Consider the following 23,211-nt stretch of genomic DNA (forward strand, 5'->3'; position numbering starts at 1 on the left):
CCCAGAGCAGACTAACCTGCCAGCTGCTTTGCATGGGGGGGGGGGGGGGGGGGGGGGAGGAAGGGGGTGGTTCTCCCGTGGCTTGGCCTGCCAAGCTGGCCCTCCCATGGGGAAGAAGATAGCCCTCCCGAGCAAGGGGACAGTGCCACACCCTCACGAAAGGTAGTGACATGACCTCAGGGCTGTGTGGGCAGGCTGCCACTCCCAGCACTGGACCTGCACCAACCTTGCCTCTGGGATGCAGCAGGGCTAGGAAGCCGCCCCCCAGACAGCCCAGCACCCCCTGTGGCATGGGCCCAGCACTGGATACATCAACCCGACACTCCAAGTTCTATCAAGAGTGGCATTTATTCTCCTCGTGGAGGTGCGGCGCTCCGGGGAGCTGGTGCTATTGTGCTTAGGAAGGAGGTCTGTCCGTCCGTCCGTCTGTCCGGCCGGCCCAGCCCCAAACGGGGGCGGAAGAGGGGCGCGGCCCGAGTAAAAATCCCGGCCTGTTCCGGGTGGGAGTATGTACAAGGCGGCGGGGCGCAGGCGGGGGTGGGGGCGGGGCAGGCCGGCGGCCGCAACCCCCACCCGAGGGCCCCCGCATCTCGGGCCCTACTCGTAGAATCAGTACAAAATAGGTGCTACCTAAACGTTCCTTCTACCTGAATTCGCTAAGTCGGTTATTGTGCTGCTTAGTTATGGGGGCGGGAGGGGGCCCATGGCTTTCCACGGCGGCGGGGTGTACGGAGAAGCGGGAGACCCTGGCCGGCCCACGGCCCTCTGGCCTTCTCCTTAGGTAGGTAGACAGGCGTGTGGGGGTTGGGTGGGGCGCCTGTGTGTGCGTGTGCATGCGGGTGTGCCCAGCACAGGAGGGCAGGCCCCAGCTTGGGAGCTGTGTGGACACGAGTTGCGGTATAGAGGGTTTGGATACGGGCCCTGCTGCCCTGGGCCCTCAGTCTGCTCCTGCAGGTGCGGCTCGGCGGCAACTCGGTCCCCACTGGGGTGGCGCTGACCAGGTCATACACTGCAGTGTGCACCTTTTGTCTGGCCTGGGGCCTTGACCCCACACAGCAGAGCCTAAGTGGCCGAGAGATGGAAGGACTGAGAGTCGGTATGGGTGGCCCTGGTCGCGCTGGGCCTTGGGGGCCCTGGGTCTGTGCCACCTGAGCTGAGAACACTAGGCCCAAGTCAAAGGTAGAGCCCAAGTGCACCCAGCACTGGACCCGGGCCGGGGTGGGGAAGAGGTAAAGGGGATGCAGGGTTGGGTCTAGGGGCCAGGCCTTTCTCTGCATGTGCGGCCCTCCTTGGCCCACCCAAACCTGATGGACGCCTGTCACGAGCGTGCAGCCCCTGCAGGCCGCTGCATCCCTGGCCGACTCTGCAGCGGGCCTGGCACATAGTAGGTGCCCAATGAACAGTTGGTGGGTAATGGATGACTGAAGGAGGGGTCTTGGGGGCAACCACCCCGCCCCTGCCCCCTGGAACCATTACACCCGCAGGGCTCTGCCGTGGGGGGGAGTAGGGAGGAGGAGGGGAAGAAAGTCTGCGCGTCCGGCCCCGCGCAATGTCCCTGATCTAGGGGCCTATGGGGTAGATAGGGCAGGGGGATACCTGATTCTCAGTAACTCTAGAGGCGGCGGCAGCTTCGCATGCAGTGCGCATTATTGCTCTATAGTCGGCATCGGACTAACTAAGAGGGAGAGGGAGCGGGCAGCCCCGGGAAGGGACGGGAGGAGGGCTGGGGCTGCATGCAGTGACGTCACAAAGGCGGCGGCCAATGGGGCGGGCCCTTGGGGCGGGGTCGCCGCCGAGGCTTTGGCATAGACGGGCGAAAGTTGGCAACAGAGTGGGGGCGGGGCCTGGGGCTCGAGGGTGGGGCCCAGGTGGGGGCGGGGTTCGGGGGCGGGGAAAGTGATCCCGGACATCCCAAGCCCCGGGCGTCGGCGGGAAGGATGGGGGCCTCAGCGCCCCTTCCCTGACCCGAGTGCAATCCGTTCATAAATAAAACGTACAAATACAGAAAGAAAGAAACCCGACGCGTCCGCAACCCCCCCAGGGGGCTTTACCCGCAAAGCGAATACAGAGAGGTGTGTAATGGGCCGTGCCCAGGCCTGCCTGCCGGGCCCCAGGATCCGTCCTCCAACACCGAATGCCGGGGGACGAGGGAGGGGGCCCCGGGGCAGGGCGGGAGTGGGGTCTGAGGAGGTCGGATAAGTCCATGCGATTCGATATGCGTCATTATTATTCGTTATGAAGGACAGAGCCCGGGAAGCTGGGCTGGAAGAATTCGGATTTGGCAGAGGATGCGGGGCGAGGGTGGGAGAGCGGCTTGGACTGAGGCCCCAGAAAGAACCCGAGGGAGAGGGGTGCCGCCGTCCGCCTCTCTCCCCGATCCCCAACGCGTCTATCACTCCTGGGCTTCAGCGAAGACTGAGGAGTAGGGACGCCTCTGCAGGCCCCTCCCTCCTGCTCTACCCCCTCTTCCCCCCACCTCCCCGGTCTGCTCCCCGGACGTCTAGGCCGCAGGCCTGGCCCTTGGAGGGTTTGGGAAAGGAGTGGGGAAGACCTGAGTCTCTGCGACGCGATCCAGGGGCGCAGGGGAGGGAGGAGGGGGGGTGCTCCCCACCTCACCCCACCCCGGTCTTCAGAGACCTAACTCGGAGATGAGGTTCGGTTCTGGGTCTCCTCGACCCTATTGCTGGGAAAAAGCCTGGGGCACCCTGGAGGGGAAGGGAGGGGGTTCGGGGTGGGTCTCCCCTCAGGACCCTATTGCTTGAAGGGGCCGACAAGGCCCCTGGCGGGCGGGGCGGGGCCGGGCCCCCTCCCTCTATTGCTGTGAGGAGGGGCCCGCCCTCCGCCCCGCCCCCCCCCCCCCCCCCCCCCGCCCGGGCGCTGGCGGAGACTTCCCTGGGGGCCCGTATTGCTGAGAGCCGCCCCGGCTGGGCTGGCGGAGGCACCGCCGCCCTAGGCCTGCACGGGGCTGAGCTGCGGCGAGGCGGCGGGCGCCTGGGCCGCGGGGCCGCCCCCGCCCGCGCCGCCCTTGAAGCATGCGGACTCGTAGTGCTTGTTGAGATAGGACTTGAGCGCGAAGCTCTTTTTGCAGCGCTTGCACTGGAAGTGCTTGAAGGCCGAGTGCGTCTGCATGTGCGCGCGCAGGTTGGAGCGGTCTGCGAAGGCCTTGCCGCAGTGCGCGCAGCCGAAGGGCTTCTCGCCGGTGTGGGAGCGCATGTGGCCCTGCAGCAGCCAGGGCCTCGAGAAGGCCTTGCCGCACACGCCGCACTTGTGGCGCAGGTCGTGCGTGAGCAGGTGCATGGCCATGGCCGGCATGGACACGTACACCTTGCCGCACGTCGGGCAGCGCCGCGCCAGCTGACTGTCCAGGCTGCGGTGCGTCTGCTTGTGGCGGCTCAGGTTCGACGACGTGGCGTACGTTTTCCCGCACTCGCCGCACGCGTGCCGGCCCCCTGCGCCGCCGGGCCCGGGCCCCGCGCGCGCCTCCGTGCTCACCCCCGCGCGCGCGCCGCCCCGGCCCGCGGCCCCGGCCCCCGCGCCGCGCGCGCCCGCCCCGGCCCCGCCTCCGCCGTCGCCGTCGGGAGCCGCCGCGGAGGCCGTGGAGGGAGCGGCGGCGTTGGCTGCTTTACGGCGCGAGCGCCCGTCGGTGATGAAGAAGGCGTCAGCCGCGTAGCCCTCGCTGACCGCCGCGTCGCCGTTGATGTAGCCGCCCGCGGCTGTGGCCAGCTCTGGGCGCGGGGTGGGAGGCGGTGCCGAGCCCGCGGCCGCCGGGCCCAGTTCTCCACGCACGGCCGCCGCGTACATGGGCTCTGGGGACGGCCCTTTGAGCAAGGCCGCCTCGGCATCGCCATCGTAGACGGAGGCGGGCCCCGCGTAGTCGCTGAGGTATCCTGAGGGCCGAGGCGGACAGACAGGCAGACACAGAGGGAGGGGAGGCGGGCAGCGGGCGAGACACACACGGGCAGGCGGCGGGAGACACGGGGTCCGGGAAGGAGGGGACCAGAAGAAGGACAAAGGAGAAGGGGCCGGGGTACCGCGGGGCCAGGAGGACGGAGGAGGCAGGGAGGGGAAGAGAAGAGAGGAGAGATGAGACTGGGCCGGGCCCCGGCTCCGCCCCCGCCGCCCGCCGGCCCCACCCTCACAGGGGGAGGGAAAGAGGCGCATCCTCGGGTGCGGCTGCCCCCCTTCCGCGGAGCCTCAAGGTCAGGGGGGAGGGGCGGCGCTTCCCTCGCCCTCCTTCTTCCACCCCTCCTCCCCCTCGGGTTCTCCCCACTTCAGCAGTTTTCCCTGATTATGCAACACACTGCGGACCCGCAGCGCACAAAGCCAGGACCGCCCACCGAGGGACCCCGTAGCTCCCGCCTCTCGAGGTTCCCAACTGCTCTTCCCCGCGGCACCTGGAACTCGCGCCCAGCCTTGATGCTGCCCCTCCTTGGTCCCCTAGGCCCCCCAACAAGCCCTGAAGACTTCTGCCTCCGGCAGGCCCTCCTACCCTCTCCACCCTCCTTCTTACCTCCCAGGTCTCCTACTACTCACTGAACTTGACCCCCTTCCAGCTCCAGCCTTATCTTCCTCCATCCACTCTCCTTCTTCCCCAGCTCCCTTCGGTCATCCTCCACCCCTGGGTCCTACCTTGTTACACATTGCCCTCTTCCCCCAGGCCCTAACCCGTTGTGGGCGCCTTCCCAAGCCTCAGGACAAGTGACCAGGGAGCCGCTGTGTTGTTGGAGAGTGCCGGGGCATTCCGCAAGGGGACACCTTCGGTGGGACAAGCTGCAGGCAGGCAGCATCATTCATGCTGGTAACCGCACTTGTTCTCAAGGCACAAGATGAATCTCACAGCCTCAGAGTCACAAATGCACACACCGAACGATGCAGCCTCTGGCTTCTTCAGGGTTACACCCAGCCTCCCAGCCACGGTCAACCCTGGAGTGCCCTCACAGGGTGGGTTGCACGAAGATCCCGGCAAACCACCTACTCATGCAGGGTCACACATGCGGCCACCCTGGACACACTCTCAGCCAGGGTCGCCAGTCACATGGGTGCCCAGCAGCCTCAGAGTCACATGGTCCCATGTAGTGGCACACAGGCAGGCACACACTCATACAGGGTCACACACAAGCGCACACAGTCACATGGCTGCACGCAGTCACATGGGCGCACACAGGCTCACACACAGGCTCACACAGGCTCAGGTCACACTGGTTCTGCCACCCCACGCTGCTGGCACCCCCAGCTCTCTTGCCTGCATGCTAACAGTTGTCCTTGAACTTGGGCACCCTTACACAAAGAGCCTCCCCCTGACACCAGCACCATGGACCTCCCTACCTACAACCCTCCTGCTCACATTCTCCTCCCTGACCCTGGTTGCAGGGGAAATACTGCTGCTGCCTCTGCTGGTACCTTAGTCCTGACAGGTGGCGGCCCCCACTGGACCCATGCCTACTCCCTGGAACTCACAGCATTCTGCTAACCATAGCCAAAAGAGAGAGGGAGAGAGAGAGAGAGAGAGAGAGAGAGAGAGAGAGAGAGAGAGGATACTAAGGAAGGCCCAGGTTTCTGGGTGTGGGTTTGCATGCATCCAGGTCCTGTCATGTCAGCAAGTGCCCATATGACTGTATATGTCCTCGCATGCTCAAGGTGTGGGGTACTTTCTATTTCTGACCTTTGTTCTCCACCTTCTCTCCTGCACTGACACTCTCCCTGCCCAGGGCTTGGCTCTGTTCTGGCCTGCCTCTGCTTTCCCCTCTCCCCACCCTCCTCCACAGTCCGTCCCCAGCCACTGCCTCCTTCTGGTTCTTCTTCCCTCAGGTCTATTTCCGGGGGCTCCTGACCCCTCCAGCCCCACACTCTGGCCCTCTGCCCCTTCCAGCTATTGCCTTGGGCCCCTTGCTGCCCCCAGACTCAGCCCAGCTCGCACCTTTCTCGTGCAGTCGCACTCCGAGGTCGCTGCGGGCGCGCCCGTAGGAGCTCTCGAGGTCCGCCGAGGAGAACGTGTCAAGTTTGACCTTCTTGACCAGGAAGGACCTGGGCATGATTCCTGCGGGGCTCCGGCGCTGCGGGCCTGCGGAGCCGGGGCGCGGGGGGGGGCTGCGGCCGCGGCGGGGCCCCGTCACCATCCGAGGAGCGGCGGAGGCAGCACGGGTCCCCACTCTGGCCTTTGGATGCTGCCGCTGGAGTGCCGTCCTCTCTTCTCCTGCCTGCCCTGCCTTTCCTCCTCTCCTCCTCTGGACGCCTCTTCTTTTCCTTCCTTCTTCTCTTCTCTTCTCTTCTCTCTTCTCTTCTTTTCTCTTCTCCTCTCTTCCTTCTTCCTTCCTTCTTCCCTTCCTTCCTTCTTTCCTTCCTTCCTTCCTTCCTTCTTTCCTTCCCTCCTCTGGTCCCGGCTTCCCAGCCCGCAGTGCCGCCCCTGGACAGGCGGGGGAGGAGGCCGGGGGGTGGGGGGTGGGGAAGGGGGGAGCGGCTCCGTCCCGGGCCCGGAGGCTGCGAGTGGGTGCAGGGCTGGCCCGGCTCCGCGGCCCCCTTCCCCTCCCCCCCCACCGCCGCGGCGGAGCCTCAGTCAGCGACCCCCCATGCCCCTGGGGGTGGAGGCGCCGGGCCCGGGGAACGCGGCGGCGGCGGCGGCGGCGGCGGCGGCGGCGGCGGCGGCGGGAGCGCCAGCAGCTTCAGCACCGCGGCCAGCGCCGGCCCGGCCAGCACCTCGGCCAGCGACCGGGCGCGCTCAGCCGCCGCGGGCGGCGAGGGGCGGGCCGCGGGGGCTCTGCCGCCAGGCGGGGGTCCTCGGCGGGGGTCTCTGGGAGGCTTGCTTTATTGTTCTGCAGCCCGAGCGAGCGGCGGCGGCGGCGGCGGCGGCGAGCGGGGGGCGGGGGTCCTCGGGGGGAGGGGTGCGCAGGGAAGGCGGGCCGAGGGAAGGAGAGAGGGAGGGACGGGGGCTCCGGGGGCGGGGCTCGGCGCTCGGACAGCTCCAGGGCCCGGCCTCCTGCGCCCGCGGCCGCCTCTGCCTGCGGCCGGGCCCAGCCTCCGGCTTTTAAAGCCCAGAAGCTGAGGGAGGGGGAGGGAGGGGAGGGAGGGGAGGCCGGCGGAAATGGCTGCGCAGGGCCGGGCCCGTCCAGGGTCTCCTGGGAGGGGTCTTGGGGATGCCGCGGCCCCCGCGTGTGTGGATTTCCCCCAGGCAGCTTCGGGAATGGAGGCCCAGCGGTCTGCGGCATTGTCGTGCGTGGGGGGAGAGGCAGAAACAGGCCTGGGAGTCCTGCGCCCCGGACTGGGGATCTTTTGGGGGAGGAACGCAGGGCGGATCCCAGTCTGGTCCAGCCTGCCTAGCTTTCGGGTATGGAGGCTAGGGATCTTCGGGGGCGAGAGGGGGAGGCGTGAGGCGAAGGAGCGAATGCTGAGGCAGCGAAAGCGCAGTGTGGAAGCGCAGCGCGCGCCCCGTGCCGCAGTGTCTCCCTGCCACTCGGTCACCCGGGCTGACCCCGTGCCCGCTGGAGAGGCCTCCCTCCACCCCCGCCTCTTTCCCAAGGGGTGGATGTCGAGTGCAGCGGCGACGCAGCGAGCGGGCTGTGAAGGGGGAGAGGGGCTGCCATGCCCTTGCTCTGGAAATGCGACTTCATTGGTGGTTTTACACCCTTCCGCGCGGCCGCAGCTCCCCCCGGCGGCTCCGCAACCAGGCGGATAACCCTTCCCGCGGCCGCCCGCCCCGAGTTTGCAGCCCCCATGACGTCAGGCCCAGCCGCCAATGGCCGGGAGCGGGGGTGTCGGGGGTTCCAGGCCGCACAATGGCCGCGCGCGGGGACATATGTCCTCAATTAGAGCCCGGCGCTGCCATTGTCCCCTCCCTCGCCTGCGCCGGGTGGTTCGGGTGTCCACGCTCTTTCGGAGCGCGCCTCCGCGCGGCCTGCTGTCACTGAGTACCAAGGTCGCGGGGGCGGCTCCGGGGAGTGTCCGGGCGCGGCCGAGCCGGGAGCGCGTGCAAGGTGGGGGCGCGCGCGCACCCGTCGCTGCACGCAGTGACCTTGTGCAGGGCGGCTCGGCGGGACCGCGGACACCGGCCGGGAGCGCGCGGCGGGCGGGCCGCTCCGGGAGCGTGCGTGCGGGCGCGTGCGGGGAGTGCGGCGCCGGGAGCCACGCAGCCGTCTGCCGGCGCCCCGCTTCCGCCCGCGCCTCGGCCCCGGAGCCACGCAAGCGAGGGTGTGAGCGAGCTGGCCCCGCATCGGGGGGCGCGGCGGAGACTCCAGGGCCGCTTTGTGGCAGCGGCCGCGGCTGGATATTCATCTTGCGTGGCAGGAGTCCCCGAGGGGCGGGGACCGGGCGCCGCCGCCCCCTTATCGCGGAGCCGCAGCCGGCGAGGCCCGAAGTGGGGGCGGGGACGGGGACACCCCCCCCCCCCCCCGCCTCGGTCGAGACTGTCGTCCCCGCTCGCTCCCAGGGGGGGCCCGGCCGAGGCGCAGCCGGAGGCGGGGGGCCAATTAGCATTTTGATTGCGGGACTGGGGGCCCATCTGGACCGAGGCCTAATTACCGGGCAAACCCTCCGGGCGCCGGCGGAACGTGCCCGGCGCAGTCCCTTCACCAGCCCCGTCCCCCCCCTCCGGCCCCCCTCTGCCGTCTCCTCCCGGACGACCCGCCCCCTAACTCCTTCTGACTACACCCCTGTCCCCTCCGCCGGTCCCGGTCGCCCTGTCCCCCAGCCTTGTGCTTGCATTTCCCCGACCCCTTCCGTCATTCTTTCGCTCAGCTACCTGTCCTGTCCACGTCTTCTGTGCCTCCCCCCTTCACCTCTTTCGTCATTTTTCTATCCCTCCATCCAACTTCTCTGTCCCTCCATCCCCTGGCTCGCTGTCCGAGTCCCCGCCTCTCTGTCAATTTCCCCGCCCCCTGGGCTCCAAACCCTCTTGACGGACAGGGCGTCAGAGCACGGACACATGTGTCCCACGGCCGCGTGCTCCCGAGGGGACTATTCGGGCAGCCCTTGATCGCTCTCGTTTGGGTGGAGTCCGCAGCCCCTCGGGGCGCCTGGCGGGGAGGGGCAGGTGGGCCCGGGCCTTGGCCATCAGTCCGCAGTGGCCAGCGTGCAGAACGCACATGCGGCCCGGGCTCAATTACTTGGGCCTCCTCGCTCCACCTCCTTTCCAGCACCCCTCCCTCCCCTGCCGACATCCCCAAGGTCGCTGCGCCCCAGTCCTGGGGTCCAGCTGGGAGACATGGTGATTCTCATGCCTGTGGAAAGTTTCAGCTCTCCTCCACTGGAGGCCACCCTGAATCTCCCACTGAGGGTTGGAGGCGGAGTTGGGGGAGGTGGGGAGGGGACTTTGTTGCAGGAGAGGACAGGGTCCAACAAGGCTGCTTTGGCTCCCAGAGGACCCAGCCAGTTGAGGGATACTCTGACCCTCAGGGCCTTAGCACCCAGCGTGCTTGGTCTCTCCACCCTGTCCCCACAGAGTCTCTGGTCCTCAGAGACTCTGTTCCCTCTGACCTCTAGCCTCTTACCCATCTGGGGTGGGGGGATGTGGTATTGGTTTTATGTCCTGCCTCCCTCTGCTTCTGGGTGTGCCACCTCCAGACCTGTGCAGGCCCCATGTGGCCAAAGGAGAGACTCACAGTGTTACGTCCCCAGCACCCCACCCTCCAGCAGAGCCAGGGGCCCTGTGTGTGTGCTCATTCGTGGGCCCTGTGGTCACTGTCTCACCTGCCTGCACTCTAGTTGAGCTCCAGTCCAGTCTAGCCTAGCCTAGAGGGTCCATTCCTCCTTCAGAATCCCTCTCCCTGGCTGCCAAGATCCCACCCTGGTTAGGAGCCTCTTTTGGTCTGCCTCCTTGGCACCCAAACCCCCTTCCCCAGCCTTCTCTCCTGTAGGCTGGGGGAGTGGTGTTTTGTTTACCTGGAAGCTAGTTCAGATCCTGTGTGCATAGTGGGCTGTCCCTGACCCGCTCATTCTGGCTCAACCCCCAGTTTCGTATCCGTGAGGTGAGACTCAGCTCAGAGCATCCACTCTCCACCTGCTCCTAGAGCCTGTGGTCCAGCCCAGGACGCAGATGCTAACCAGAAGGATGAGTAGACCATAGCTTGGAGAGTGAGAGCAGGAAGGCTCAGAGACCAGGCCTGGGAGACAGTGTGTGCTTTGGCCTCTGCTCCAGAGGAGATGGGGTCGCAGATCTTTGAGGAAAAGCAGGAAGCCCGGGGCGGGGGGTAGTAAGCAAAATGGTTGGATTTATCCAGGTTTGGGCTTTTGCCAAGTGAGCTTCTGAAAGGGGCATCTGAGCCAAGAGGGTGTGCAAGGGAGAGGTGGCAGTGATTGTGGCATCCAAACAGAGTGAGGACGTGGGGGCTCTGCAGTGCTAGGGTCAGCAGGACTGAGCTGGGGCAGGTGCTGGTCTGAGAAGGGGGTGTTGAGCTGAAATGCCAGAGTGGGGGTCAGGGGACAGTTACTGGTGGTGACAGGGTCGAGGGCATGATTGGGGCAGAGGGCGAGGCCTTTGGCAGGAAGAAGAGGTCGAGACTGAGGGGCAGGGCGTTGAAGATGGTCACGGGAATATTGAGACCACCAGGAATTCAGGCCTGGCGCGGCGGTGGGGCGATGCCCACAGCAAGGGCTGGTGTGGGTGGCAGGCACAGCTGATGGCTCACGTCAGCTGGGACTCTTATGGAGAGGAGGGGGGAGGGGGCTGCAGGCCACAGCGAGAAATGGGGCGGGGGCGGGGTGGTGGCTGAGGTGGGGAGAGAAGGCTGGCGGGAAGGGAGCAGGGTGGAGGGGACCTGGGACTCCCAAGGGAGAGTGAAGGCCCAGAAACAGGGCCGAGGTCATCGGTGGGAGGGGTTGCTGGTGCCTGACTGACCTTCCAGAACAGGTGATGTGTACTGGGTGAGGGCGAGGGCGTGAGGCAGAACAGGTCCCCACTGGGACAGGAGCTTTGGAGCTACAAGGGAGAGGTGAGACCACAAGGCAAGTAAAATTGTCTACTTGGAAAACACAAGGAGAAACAAAGATCAAACATCAAAGTGCAGGAAGTACAGTATTTGTATAACAAGGAGTTAATATTCTGATTACAGAATAGTTGCTATAAATGAATTCTACAGAACAAAGATGCTGACACCCTCAAGGGGTTAACAGGCAATTTACTACACAATAAATAAGAGACCTTACCAGAAAAAAACATGCAAATTAAACAAGATACAAATTTCAGGGTTTTTAAAAATGTTTTTATTATAGAAAATATCAGATGTACATAATAGTGCAGAAAGTCAGATAATGACACATGTGGCCGTCACCACCATCCCCCAAGACCGGCTCACAGCCAGTGTGGATTCTTTTCTGCCCCCTTTCCCTCCCCCAAATCTCAGATGTCGTATCACAAAATGCCACTTTTCTCTTGGCAAGTAAACAATGACATGACAGCACAAAGTGACACAGGAGTTGTGTGAGGGAGCCTCTGCCCCAGCCCTGAGCTGCCCCAGCCCCGGCTGGGGGCACCGGATGTGACAGGGCACTGCCCCCTTCTTGCTTCAGGAAGGATGTCCCCTCAGCTGCCTGTGTTTAGGGCCATCAGAGAGGCCCAAGTGGCCCAGGTCCGACTTTCTTCCAAGGGGTCCAACTGCCTGAACTGGTCAGACCCTCTGGCCTCATTGCAAGCCAGAGATAGAGTTTCAGTAAATGCCTTACGTGTGGAGGTTCCATCCGTTTTAACAACTACAACTGGTCTGTTAACCAATGCCCCTATCGAGACACAGGACACTTCTGTCTCTCTCCAGGACAGTTCTTTGGGGGGCTTGTAAAGGAAGCTTGAGAGGGAGGGAGGAGCAGGAGAGCGAGCCCTGGGGGAGGGGAGGAAGTGCAGGGAAGAGAGGGCGACCAAGGGGGAACACCCTGGTAGCAGTGAGCAGGCTGTGTTCCTTGAAAGCTTGGCCAGGGGTCACCTGACAACTTTGTAGTTCTTACCCCAGTGTGGACCTTCCTACCCCCACCCCCCTGACCTCCCCCTGGGGTTTCACACTTTCCACATTTTCTCTAGAACACAGAGGAAGAAAAGGCTGAACAGAAAGAGGCAGAGCAGGACCTTAGCGGGCTGTGGCATTACTTCGCATGGCTTAATATACATGTGACGGGATCCCGGGAGGGAAGAGGGATTGGGGGGAAAAAAACGTAGAAATGGTCAAAAGGTTTCCAGATTTGATGAAAATTATAAAGTGACAAACCCAAGAAGGTCAACAAACCCTAAGCCTATGTTACAGGAAGAGCACCGCACGAAGGCACATCATCATCAAAGGATGAAGGGAACTATTAAAAGCAGCCAGCCAGGGGTGGGGGCAGAAATCAACACATGCTATGTACAAAGGAGCAAAGATAAGGATGACTGATTTCCCGTGGAAATAAAGCAAGACCTAACCCAGCAGATTGTGGGGCAACATCTTTAAAGGGGCACCTTCCTTTAAAGATAGAAGAGGGGCACCGGGGTGGCTCAGTCAGTTGAGCATCTACTCGGGCTCAGGTCATGATCTCAGGGTTTGTGAGTTTGAGTCCTGCGTCGGGCTCTGCGTTGACAGCTCAGAGCCTGGAGCCTGAATCCAATTCTGTCTCCTTCTCTCTCTGCCCCTACCCCCCTCCTCTCAAAAATAAGTAAACATTCGGGTGCCTGGGTGGCTCAGTCGGTTGAGTGTCTGACTTCAGCTCAGGTTATGATCTCACAGTTCTTGAATTTGAGCCCTGCATCGGGCTCTGCGCTGACAGCTCAGAGCCTGGAGCCTGCTTCAGATTCTGTGTCTCCCTCTCTCTCTGCCCCTACCCCCCTCCTCTCAAAAATAAGTAAACATTAAAAAAAAAATTTTTTTTAAGTAAAAGTGCTGGAAGAAAAACATTGTCAACATAGAATTCTATACCCAATGAAAATATCTTTCAAAAACACAGATTAAATAGACTTTTCAGACACCCAAAAGCTGTAAGAATTCATCACCAGCTGACCCACACTACAAGAAATCGTAAAGAGAGTCTGACAGACAGAAGAAAGTGACACCAGATGAAAATCTAGATCTCCACAAGGAAGTGAAAAGTATGGAAATTGTAACTAGGTAAATGTAAGAACTTTGTTTCTGGGGTGCCTGGCTGGCTTAGTGGCAACTCTTGATCTTGGGGCCATGAGTTTGAGCCCCATATTGGGTGTAGGGATTACATAAATAAATAAAACTTTTAAAAATTTTGTTTCGGGGCGCCTGGGTGGCTCAGTCGGTTGAGCGACCGACTTCGGCTCAGGTCATGATCTCACGGTTTGTGAGTTCGAGCCTCGCGTCGGGCTCTGTGCTGACAGCTCAGAGCCTGGAGCCTGCTTCTGATTCTGTGTCTCCCTCTCTCTCTGTCCCTCCCCTTCTCATGCTCTGTCTCTGTCTCAGAAATAAATAAATATAAAAAAAATTTTTTTAATTTGTTTCTTTTCATTTAAAAGATAAGCAAATGATTAAATAGAATTAACAATGTATGTGAAATTTATAACATGTATGGAAGTAAAATGTGTACCTGGATAGGATAGTGTTTGGGCGGGGAAATGGGAGGACAGGAGGCAGAGTTCTTACAGCCTAAGTGAAGTGGCAAAGTCACTGGAACGTGGACTGTGATGAGGTAAAGATGTATCTGTAAGGAGTAAGGAAATGAAAACAGCACGACAGTGGCAGGTAATAACAAGGAAAAAAAAATCATACAAAATTCTCGACAAATCCAGAAGAAGGCGGAGAAGGAGGAGAAGGAAGGCACACGGCGAGACGGTGGGTCCGAAGCAGCCGTGTCAGTCGTCACGTTACCCGGAAATGACGGGAGCGCCCGACTACAAGGCAGAGGCCGTGCTCTGGCTCAGAAACAGCAGGGCCCGGTTATATGCCGCCAACAACAAGCCGGTGGTGAGTACAAAGACAAGTTAAAATCAGGGTGGGAAAGTTACCCCACATAAGCGCTAAAGAAGGCAGGGTGCTGTGTTCATACTGGACAAAGCAGACTTCCAAATAAAGAATGTTGCCAGGGATCGAGAGGGTTGTTTCAAAGAAGGCTAAACTTTTGGCAAAAGCTGTGCCGGGACCACGTCCTGGTTGGGGATGAAGGACAGCCTGACACGTGGGATGCGGATAGCTGGACATCTTGGATTCCCGGACCCCCCGATCTGGGCCTGCAGAAGTGCTTCCTCTCCTTGAAGATGTACAGGGACCATGCCCTCTTCAGACCTCAGAGACGCCCTTAGGGTCGGTCTCCACTTCCCACCCCAGAGCCTGTGGCTCGAATGAGAGCTGTAGCTTAACCCATCCCAACACATGTTGTGGGCATGGAAAGGGGGGCAAGCACTAAACCCCAAAAGAGCTGTAGAGGGTTCCGGTGTTCTTCAGAAGAAACGTCCAGGAGGGGCTGCGCTACTAGGGTGTGACGCACCTGTCCCTGCCGGCGGGCCACACGGGTCCAGGAACCACGGGGCAAGAGCATATGTGGCTCCCCCCCCACACACACACTCCGCCCAGTGAACCACTGGGAGCTTGGGCTCTCTGTCCCCACAGCTCCGGGGTCAGTCCCACAGGATGAGCGTCTCTGCCAGGGACACAGCTAAGTCCCACTGAGCTGAAGGCCATGGCTGCTCCCGGGGCACCCAGATTGAGGAGACTGTTAGCAGAGGCTATAGAGTGTGGACCCACGTTAGCAGAAAAATCAGTGAGGCGGCTGCCTACCGCCACATGGAAGATGGAAAATGTACTTAATGAACTGGTTCTGGGCGAGATTTCCAGGAAAATGGTGAGAAGGCCTGCCACGTGTTGAATCGTGTCACCTGCAAAACAAAACAAACAAAACAATGACAAAAAGAAAACACAGCTCTGTTGAAGTCCTAGCCCCCAGTATTTCAGGATGTGACCCATCTGGAAATAAAGTCATTAACAGATGTAATTGGTTAAGAGGAGGTCATAACTGGAGTAGGGGGGAGCTTTAATTCAACAGGACCGGTGTCTTTACAAGGAGACAAACCACACACACAAGACAAAAGACCATCATGAGAAGACAGAGGGAGATTAGCCGAGGGACACCAGGGACCGCCAGCACCACGAGAAGCTGGAAGAGGGGCCTGGAACAGATTCTCACTCCGCGACTCTGGCAGGAACCAGTCCTGCCTTCACCTGGATTTCAGACTTCTGGTCTCCAGGAGCATGAGAAAATATAGTGCTGTTATTTTAATCCACCCAGCAGTCGTAGGAAACCAGTGCAGTGCCAGTTGGCTTATTTTCACAATGAATGATATCACAAGTGATGAATGAGCTGGAGAGGGAACTGTTTAGTTTTCATGAAGAATTTAGAGAAAATATTTCCTACTTAGGACTTGCTGGATTGAAAAGTAAAATGTTTTTTCATTCCCAGTCTCTCCAGCTTGTAAAAGGTACTCAGAGTGAGAAATGGCCTCTGAGCAAAGATCAGATCCAGAGCACCACCACAGAAATGCGTTCTCAATGTATAGATTAAGTCCAAAGTGAAGCCCTAAGACCCCTGAGAGACGTAAAGCAGTATCTTGTAGACCCCGTCAGCTCGAGAAAAGGGCTTCTAAGGATCTCAAGGACACTGTCAACAGCACTCTGGGCTTCCGACTGGCTCAGTCAGAAGGGGTGTGACTCTTGATCTCTGGGCCATGATTGGAGCCCCATGTTGTGTGTAGAGATGACTTAAACAAACAAACAAACAAACAAACAAACCCCAGCAACGCTCTGATTTGCAATCCAAGTAAAATGAGGTCTGCCTAGAAAAGACGTCTTGATGTACATCTTGTTCAATGTACTGGGGTATGATTTGATATATAGAAAACCTACATGGGGTTTTTAAAGGAATCATACTGTCTTGGACTAAAAGAGATAGAGATTGTTCAAAATGAAAAAGCACCTTTAGGGTTCAAAATTTCTGTGTGCAGATAGTAAGTCAGAACACGGGCCATTTCCTATGGAAAAGAAAGGATGACTCAGGAGACAGCCAAGAAGTGAGAGAGCAGAGTCAGGGGCCTCTGAGACCAACCAACCAGGAAGTTACTAGCGGAAAGCATAGATGGGTCCTGGTCAGGGAAGGCTTCCTCCTGGAGCAGATGTCTAGCAACGGGGGCTCAATTGCATTGCAGAATTTCTACTGACCATAATTGCTACATACTTCCCACCCCTCCCGTTTTTTAAATAAACTTTGTGCTTCAGGGGCGCCTGGGGGGCTCAGTCAGTTAAGTGTCCAACTTCGGCTCAGGTCGTGATCTCGCGGTTCGTGGGTTCGAGCCCCGCATCGGGCTCTGTGCTGGCAGCTCGGAGCCTGGAGCTGCTTCGGATTCTGTGTCTCCCTCTCTCTCTCTGCCCCTCCATCACTCGTGCTCTCTCTCTCTCTCAAAAGTGAATAAACATTAAAAATTTTAAATATGTTGGGATGAGCACTGGGTGTTGTATGGAAACCAATTTGACAATAAATTATGTTTAATATAAAGAAATAAAAGTGTTTTGTCTTGAAAAAAATTTTTAAATAAACTTTCTACCTCAGAATAAATTTACATTTACAGAAAAGTTGCAAAGATAATACAGATACTTCCTGTACACTCTCCCCTCATCTTCCCCTAATGTTAATATCTTACATTTCTGTGGTACGTTTGTCACAAACCAAGAAGCCAACACTGGTATGTTACTATTGATGGAGCTCCAGGCTTTATTTGGAGTTTGTTGTGTTTTGTTTAAATTTTTTTAACATTTATTCATTTTTGAGAGACAGCGAGCAGGGGAGGGGCAGAGAGAGAGGGAGACATAGAATCGGAAGCAGGCTCCGGGTTCCGAGCTGTCAACACAGAGCCCGATGCGGGGCTTGAACCCACTAACTGCGAGATCAAGACCCAAACTGAAGTTGGCCGCTCAACTGCCTGAGCCACCCAGGCGCCCCTCCCCCTTTTTTATATGCTAACATTTTATTGGTTGCAGCAACCGATTCAAGGCACCACATTGCATTTAGTCTCCTTATTCTCCTGTGGTCTGAGGATTTCTTGGTCTTTCCTTCCTTTTCATGACCTCGATTGACAGTACGGTCACTTCTGTAGAATGTCCTTCAACTGAGGTTTGTGTGATGTTCTCCTGTAGTTAGCCTGGGTTTGGGGAGGAGATCACAGAGGTGATGTGGTCTTCTCCTTGTGTCGCAACAGAGAGTACATGATGTCAACATGACTTATCACTGATGATGTTAACCTTAATCGCTTGCCTAAGGCGGTGTCTGCCAGGTTTTTCTACTTTAAAGTTATTGTTTTTCCTCTTCCATACTCTGTTCTTTGGGTGCAAGTGACTAAACCCAGCCCACACCCAAGGCTTCCCCCATATTTTCATAGAAGTGTCTATTGAAGATAGTCTGCCGGTCTCATTGATGTACATGGGGTGGGGGGAGGGGAGAGAACCTTGTTTTGTTTTGTTTTGTTTTGTTTTTATTTTTAGTTCACAGGTCTCTGCACTGAGCATCCACACAGCTGGGTTGAACCCACGGAAGGACACCTGGGAACCCTCATTTGCACCTGGACCTGACTTAGATGCAAGATCCCGGACTTGAGGACTGAACTGGGTGCCAAGGTGACATACTGGGGGGCCTTGGAGGGTGGTCTGTCACGGACTGCCTACAATCATGACCCCCATAAAGCTGGTTTTCATGTACTTGGTAGACCGCTTCCATACTGACTCTCTGGGCTTGGTCATTGGGATATTAGCACGAGTGATGCATGCAGAGGTATAATGGGATTGTGGGGCACTGGGGCTAGTCCTCTTGCAACTCTCTCTCTTGGAAACCAGGAGCAAAACAGTCTGCTGAATGATCAGGCACCACTTGGAAAGAGGCCCTGGTCACCCTAGACATCTGGCCCCAGCCGAGCTGCAGCTGATGCAGCCACGAGCACCCCAGCTACACGCGGGGTAACCAGCCGGCTGGGCCCACCCAATCCGCAAAACAATGAGGAAGTATTTGCTGCTTTAAGCCCTTAAGTTTAGGGTGGTTGGCTATGTGGCAATAGAGAACTGAGGCCCTTGTTCTTTGCCCCTTGACTCCTGTCTTCACTTTCTGCCTGCCCAGCTCAGGTCCTGTGGCCCAAAATGACAACCACTCCCTCGACCCCACACTCCTACAATACTGTCCTTAGTAATCTCCAACCCTTGTTAGACCGAGCTATCTGCCTATTCCACCCCTGCATCCAAGCAGCAAAACTTTGCTGGAGAAAAGCACAAAACCATACTCATCCTTTACTTACTTTAGTTTTCATGTTTATTTATTTGAGAGAGAGAGGGAGGGAGAAAGGGAGGGAGGGTGCAAACAGGGGAAGGGCAGAGAGAGACGGAGACACAGAATCCGAAGCAGGCTCCAGGGTCCGAGCTGTCAGCACAGAGCCCAACGCGGGGCTTGAACCCACAAACTGCGAGATCGTGACCTGAGCTGAAGTCAGGCACTTAACCAACCGAGCCCCCCAGGTGCCCCAAGTTTTTCTCTTTTGCATAGAGTTCTACATAAGCCATCCAGAGTTGGCAGGACAGTTGCACAGTCTTCAAGTTCCCCAATTCTATCTTGTTGCATCGCTATCCTCAACACATGCGTTCTACCTCATGGTCTAAGTTGGTTGCTTGAGCTCCAGTCATTGTGGGTGCATTCCAGGCCATAAGAAAAAAGGAAATGGCAAAGATACCAAACCCCTCCCTTTAAGGACACAGTTGGAAATTATACATACTGATTCTTATATTGCATCGGCCAGGAATTAGTCTCAAGACCACATATATCTATCTGCAATGGAGAGTAGGAAATGCAGTCTTTATTCTGTGGGACCGTATGCCTAGTGCAGGATGGGCAAGGAGAGCCTGCTTACAATTGCCGTGTCTTCCCAATCCTCTCATCTTCTGCCCAGCCAAGAAATTTGTTCCTGCATGATACCTTTACACTTCCTGTCCCCTTCCCCAGAGCTCCACATGACCCCCGCCTCCTTGTATCAGCTCAAGTGCTGCATCCTTGGAAAGGTCTTCCCTGACCCCCCCCCCCCCCCCCCCCGGCTAGAGGACACCACCCCACCTCCAGCCACTTCAGCAGAATAGAAGTTAGCTCCTCGATATATGTGCCTCTTATGATCGTCAGCTCCAGGAGGGAGGGAACTTTGCCTTCCTAGATGAAACTGAGTCCGCAACCTGAAGGCTGAGAGATCTGAGCAGCCTCCCGGAGCCCAAGGGACTGGCATGCCCTTCTAACCCATCCAAAACGGACAGGCAGCCTGGGCACCCCAGGTCTGGCTCAGTCACATGGCACTCACCCAGTCAGCCTAGCCCCATGGCCTACACTTGTCACCTTCCCGCATAACATTGTCCCCCAACCTGTCCCAACCCCATCACTGCTGAGCTCTGTCCACCCTCTCCAGTCTGTCCCCCTGGTAAAAGCAGGGCACTCTGTCTGTCTGTAGGCAGACAACTTAGACCCTCTTCAGAGGGGCAAGAGGACCCTGCATTTGTGCCATGAATAACAATTGCTCCCTGGGGCTGCCTAAAGCAATTCCAGCAGTCCCTGGACCCTGCTGGGGACAGGCAGGGATGCTGGTGCCCCACTGGGTTTGGCCAGCTTGAGGATCAGGAGTTGGTCAGTGAGTGGCTCTGAGCCATGGTTCCAGGGAGGGCCAGCTTCATAGCATGTGTGACCTGGGCAGTCACACAGGGCCCCAATCCCAGCCCATACTGGGTTTTGTTGTTGTTGTTTTGTTTGTTTTAATTAAGCAAACTCTACCCCCAGTGTGGGGCTTGAACTCACAACCCAGAGAACCTGAGTCACATGCTCTACTGACTAGCCAGCCAGGCTCCCCCATCCTGGGTTTGATACTCTAGCGTCTCCTTCTGGAAATTCTTAATAATTATTTTTAAAGCTTATTTATTTATTTTGAGAGAGAGAGAGAGAGAACGAGAAAAGAGGCAGACAGAGGGAGAGAGAGAATCCCAAGCAGGCTCAGCGCTGCCAGCACAGAGCCCAACGCAGGGCTCAATCCCATGAACTGTGAGATCATGATCTGAGCTGAAAATCAAGAGTCGGATGCTTAACCAACTGAGTCACCAGGCGCCCCAGTAACTTTTTAACAAGGGGCTCCGCATTTTCAGTTTACATGGGGCCTGAAGGTTCTGGTCCCAGTGACACTCACTGACACGATGCCCAAAGACTCGGGTCACCAGCATGGCGCTGAGGGGACACGCTGACCAGGAGGGCCACGCGGACAGCGCCAGCTGCCACTTCTGCTGGGTCCCCGATGGCCTACTGCCCTCTCTGCGCCCGCAGCAGCTCCCAGTGCCCAGGACGTGGGAACACCCACTGGATTAGGGCATATGGGACTGGTATTCCAGCAGGTGTGGGGGGCAAGCTCCAGGGACACACGGGCCTGCCCCGCACGGCAGGCTTGAGCTCTGGTCTAGGGCTCCACAGCTTACTCCCCAGGAGCACTGAAGCAGCAACTCTGGGGGCTGTCTGCCAAGCTGTACCCTGGGCACAAGGCTGGACCTGTAGCTGTGCTCCATCCCACTGCTGACGGGACCAGGCACCGAGTCAGGCTGACCAGTCAAATTCTGACCCCTGCACGCTGCTCACTGTTCTGCACTCCCGAGCCCGGACAGGACCAGGTGAGTGTTGCTGCTCAAGGGAGGCCGTGTGTCCCACACCTGTCCAGTGAGGACTCCAAATTCCTGGCGGTGTGGCTGTTCATTACTCACCCTGCTCCTCCGGTTACCCTCAACCAGCTCAAAACTCCAAGGTTTGCTCCCTGAGGCCCCCGGAGCTGTGCCTCCCCGCCCCCCCCCCCCCATCCCCGAGAGGAAACACTTGCCTGGAAGCAAGAGGTGGCTTTATTGAGGGGAAGACTAAGGTCCAGTGAAGGTGGGAAATCACAGGGAAAGGGAGACTGTACGCCTGAGGGGCCGGGGCAGTGCTGGGGCACCTGCCTTCAGAATCACACGTCCAGGTCAGACTGCAAGGTCTGTTGGCCATAAGTGCCGGTCTTGCGCTGCACGATGCCGGGGCTGAAGGCGGCCCCCAGCGGCCAGTGACGGACCACGTGCCTGTACGACTTGGCCAGGCAGTCAAAGTAATTGATGTTGAGTTTCCGGGCAATGTGACGGCCCAAGTATTCCATTTGCTGTGGGAATGGGTGGCGGTGAGCTGTCACCTGGACTGAGAGGACCTGTCACCTCTCCACCAGCTGCCAGCACTAAAGTCTGGGCCAAGGACCACGTGGTATTCACACTCTGCCTGGGAGATGGCCCCATCTGAAGACCCTAAGCAGTGGCAGGCCTCCTATGGAACCGAGGAGGGAAGGGGCCCCAGGGTGGACTGGGGCAAGACCCACCTCATAGCGCTCCGACAGCTGCACCAGCACCAGCGGCTCCAGCTTGTGGCCGCATAGAACCAACTCGAAGAAGCACCTTCCATAAGCTGGAGAGGGGCAAGCGGCTCAGCCAGAGGCTCTAGGGGATAGCAGCTCCGGTGGGGAGAGAGCTGGGGGGGGGGCGGGGATGAGGGAGGGGAGAAGGGGCGCGCGCGCGCGTGTGTGTGTGTGTGTGTGTGTGTGTGTGTCTTTGAGGACCGTGGCGGGGGCGGGGGGGGGGGGGGGCAGTGGGCCGTCTAGCCAGCCCCGCCACACTCCCGGAGCTGTTTCTCTTGCACACCCTTCCCCCTGCCCACCGTCCGTGGCCGCGCCGGGCTTCACCGTCGGAGCTGAGCGCCAGGCGCACGTAGACTAGGTGCATGGGGCCCTGGCACACGGTGCGGCCCTGGACGGAGAAGTGGTACGTGCCACGCGTGTGGTTCAGCACCAGGCGGCGCCGCGGCAAAGACGAAATCATGAGCCACAGGCCGACGACCACGCCGCATGCGGGGAAGCCCCAAGTCTCCTGCTTCTGCACCTGCGGCAGCCACAGGGACCTGAGCAGCCCGGGGTTCCGGGGGCGGGGCACCGAGAGGTGAGTCCAGCCCCCCCGGGAGGAAGGCGGTGGGGGGCGGGCCCAGGAGTTCAGACCTGGCTCACGAGGCCGAAGCTGACGAGGAGGAGGCAGACGACGAAGAGCAGTGTCCCCTTCCACAGCGTGTCCAGGTAGTACTCAAGCACGAAGACTGGGGGCGGCGCGGTGGCGGTGCGTGAGGACAGCCGGTCCCCGCTGGCAGCCGGCGGGGGTGGCGCCGGAGCTCCGCCCGGAGCAGCCGGCCCCGCGCAAACTGTATCGCCGCCAGCCCAGGGCCCGGCCCCGCCCCCGCCCCTTCCGACTCCAGGCCCCGCCCCCACGCAGATCCCGGGTCCAGGCCCGTCCCCTCCGCCGCCAACCCCGCCCGGGATTTTACGCCACCAGGTTCAGACGTTAGGCCCCCGGCTCCCGCACCCGCCCTGCTCGGTTCCGGGTCCGCGCGCACCATTGGGCTGCTGTTGGATGAACGGGTAGAAGCTGTTGTTCTTAAGGCGCTTGGCCAGGTGGCGCTCGGTGCAGAACAGTCCTAGGGCCCAGAGCTGGAAGCGCTTGCCGCCGGAGGTGGTGGGCAGGCCGCCAACCCGGCCCTTGGGGGTCTGGGGTAGGCACAGAGGGTCAGCTGGGCTGCTAGGAGGTTGGCACCGCCCAGAGGCTCACAGTCGCACTTCTACCTGGGAGAAGAAAGGCTCCAGGGCTGCGGTCCAGGAAGGAGCGGCTTTCAGACAAAGAGCAGAGGAGAGAGACACCAGGTGGTGGTGTAGGCTGGTGTAGGCTGGGCGAAGCCGGGGTTCTAGAAGTTCTGCACAGCGCGTTCTAGAAGGGGCTGTTCTGTTGACTGTCCCTTCTGCCGGGAGTCCTCGAGCCCGACCCTGAAGTGAGCGTGCTCTTCCCCGCCAGTCCCCACACCACCAGCGGCCCCCTGAGCAGCCCGGTTCACAATCCTCACCTGAAGGCAAGGTGGCTGGATGTCCCAGGCCTAAGCTGCAGGGATATCTGCAGGCAGGCGCCCCACACTGAACCCCATGGCTGAGTAGGGCCTCCCCCTTTCCACTGCCACTTCTGCCCAGGCAGAGCTTCAAGCACAGCCACGGGCACAAACATATCTCAGTGTCCCTGAGAACAGGATACACACACCCAGTCCAAGACTCAAGCCCAGCAGTGAGTCAGCAAGGCACGAGCACACGCAGCCTCAGGAGCCCTGGCAGACCACCCCTCCCCCATGGCACAAGCTCTCCCCCCCCCCCCCCCAGCCCTGAATGGT

General features: G+C 59.4%; 2 protein-coding genes across 2 annotated transcripts; both read right to left on the minus strand.

Annotated features, from left to right (window-relative positions):
* Positions 1 to 329: 329 nt before the first annotated feature.
* SCRT1 (scratch family transcriptional repressor 1) lies at positions 330 to 6,987 on the minus strand. The gene is made up of 2 exons (XM_053896343.1): positions 5,918 to 6,987; positions 330 to 3,887 (listed from the first exon to the last, which is right to left on the minus strand). The coding sequence occupies exons 1-2, from the start codon at positions 6,114 to 6,116 to the stop codon at positions 2,950 to 2,952; spliced, it is 1,137 nt and encodes a 378-aa protein (XP_053752318.1). The 5' UTR covers positions 6,117 to 6,987; the 3' UTR covers positions 330 to 2,949.
* A 13,832-nt stretch (positions 6,988 to 20,819) lies between these two features.
* Positions 20,820 to 23,113, minus strand: TMEM249 (transmembrane protein 249; the record flags this gene model as incomplete). The annotated part of the gene is made up of 7 exons (XM_053896178.1): positions 20,820 to 21,127; positions 21,338 to 21,423; positions 21,698 to 21,893; positions 22,007 to 22,101; positions 22,396 to 22,546; positions 22,622 to 22,665; positions 22,897 to 23,113. Coding segments are annotated over 7 exons (975 nt in total), but the record flags the coding sequence as incomplete, so codon positions are not given.
* Between the last annotated feature and the right edge of the window lie 98 nt (positions 23,114 to 23,211).

The sequence above is a fragment of the Panthera pardus genome, unplaced genomic scaffold, assembly GCF_024362965.1.
Source record: "Panthera pardus isolate Hobbes unplaced genomic scaffold, ASM2436296v1 HiC_scaffold_7, whole genome shotgun sequence".
NCBI classification, from domain to species: domain Eukaryota; kingdom Metazoa; phylum Chordata; class Mammalia; order Carnivora; family Felidae; genus Panthera; species Panthera pardus.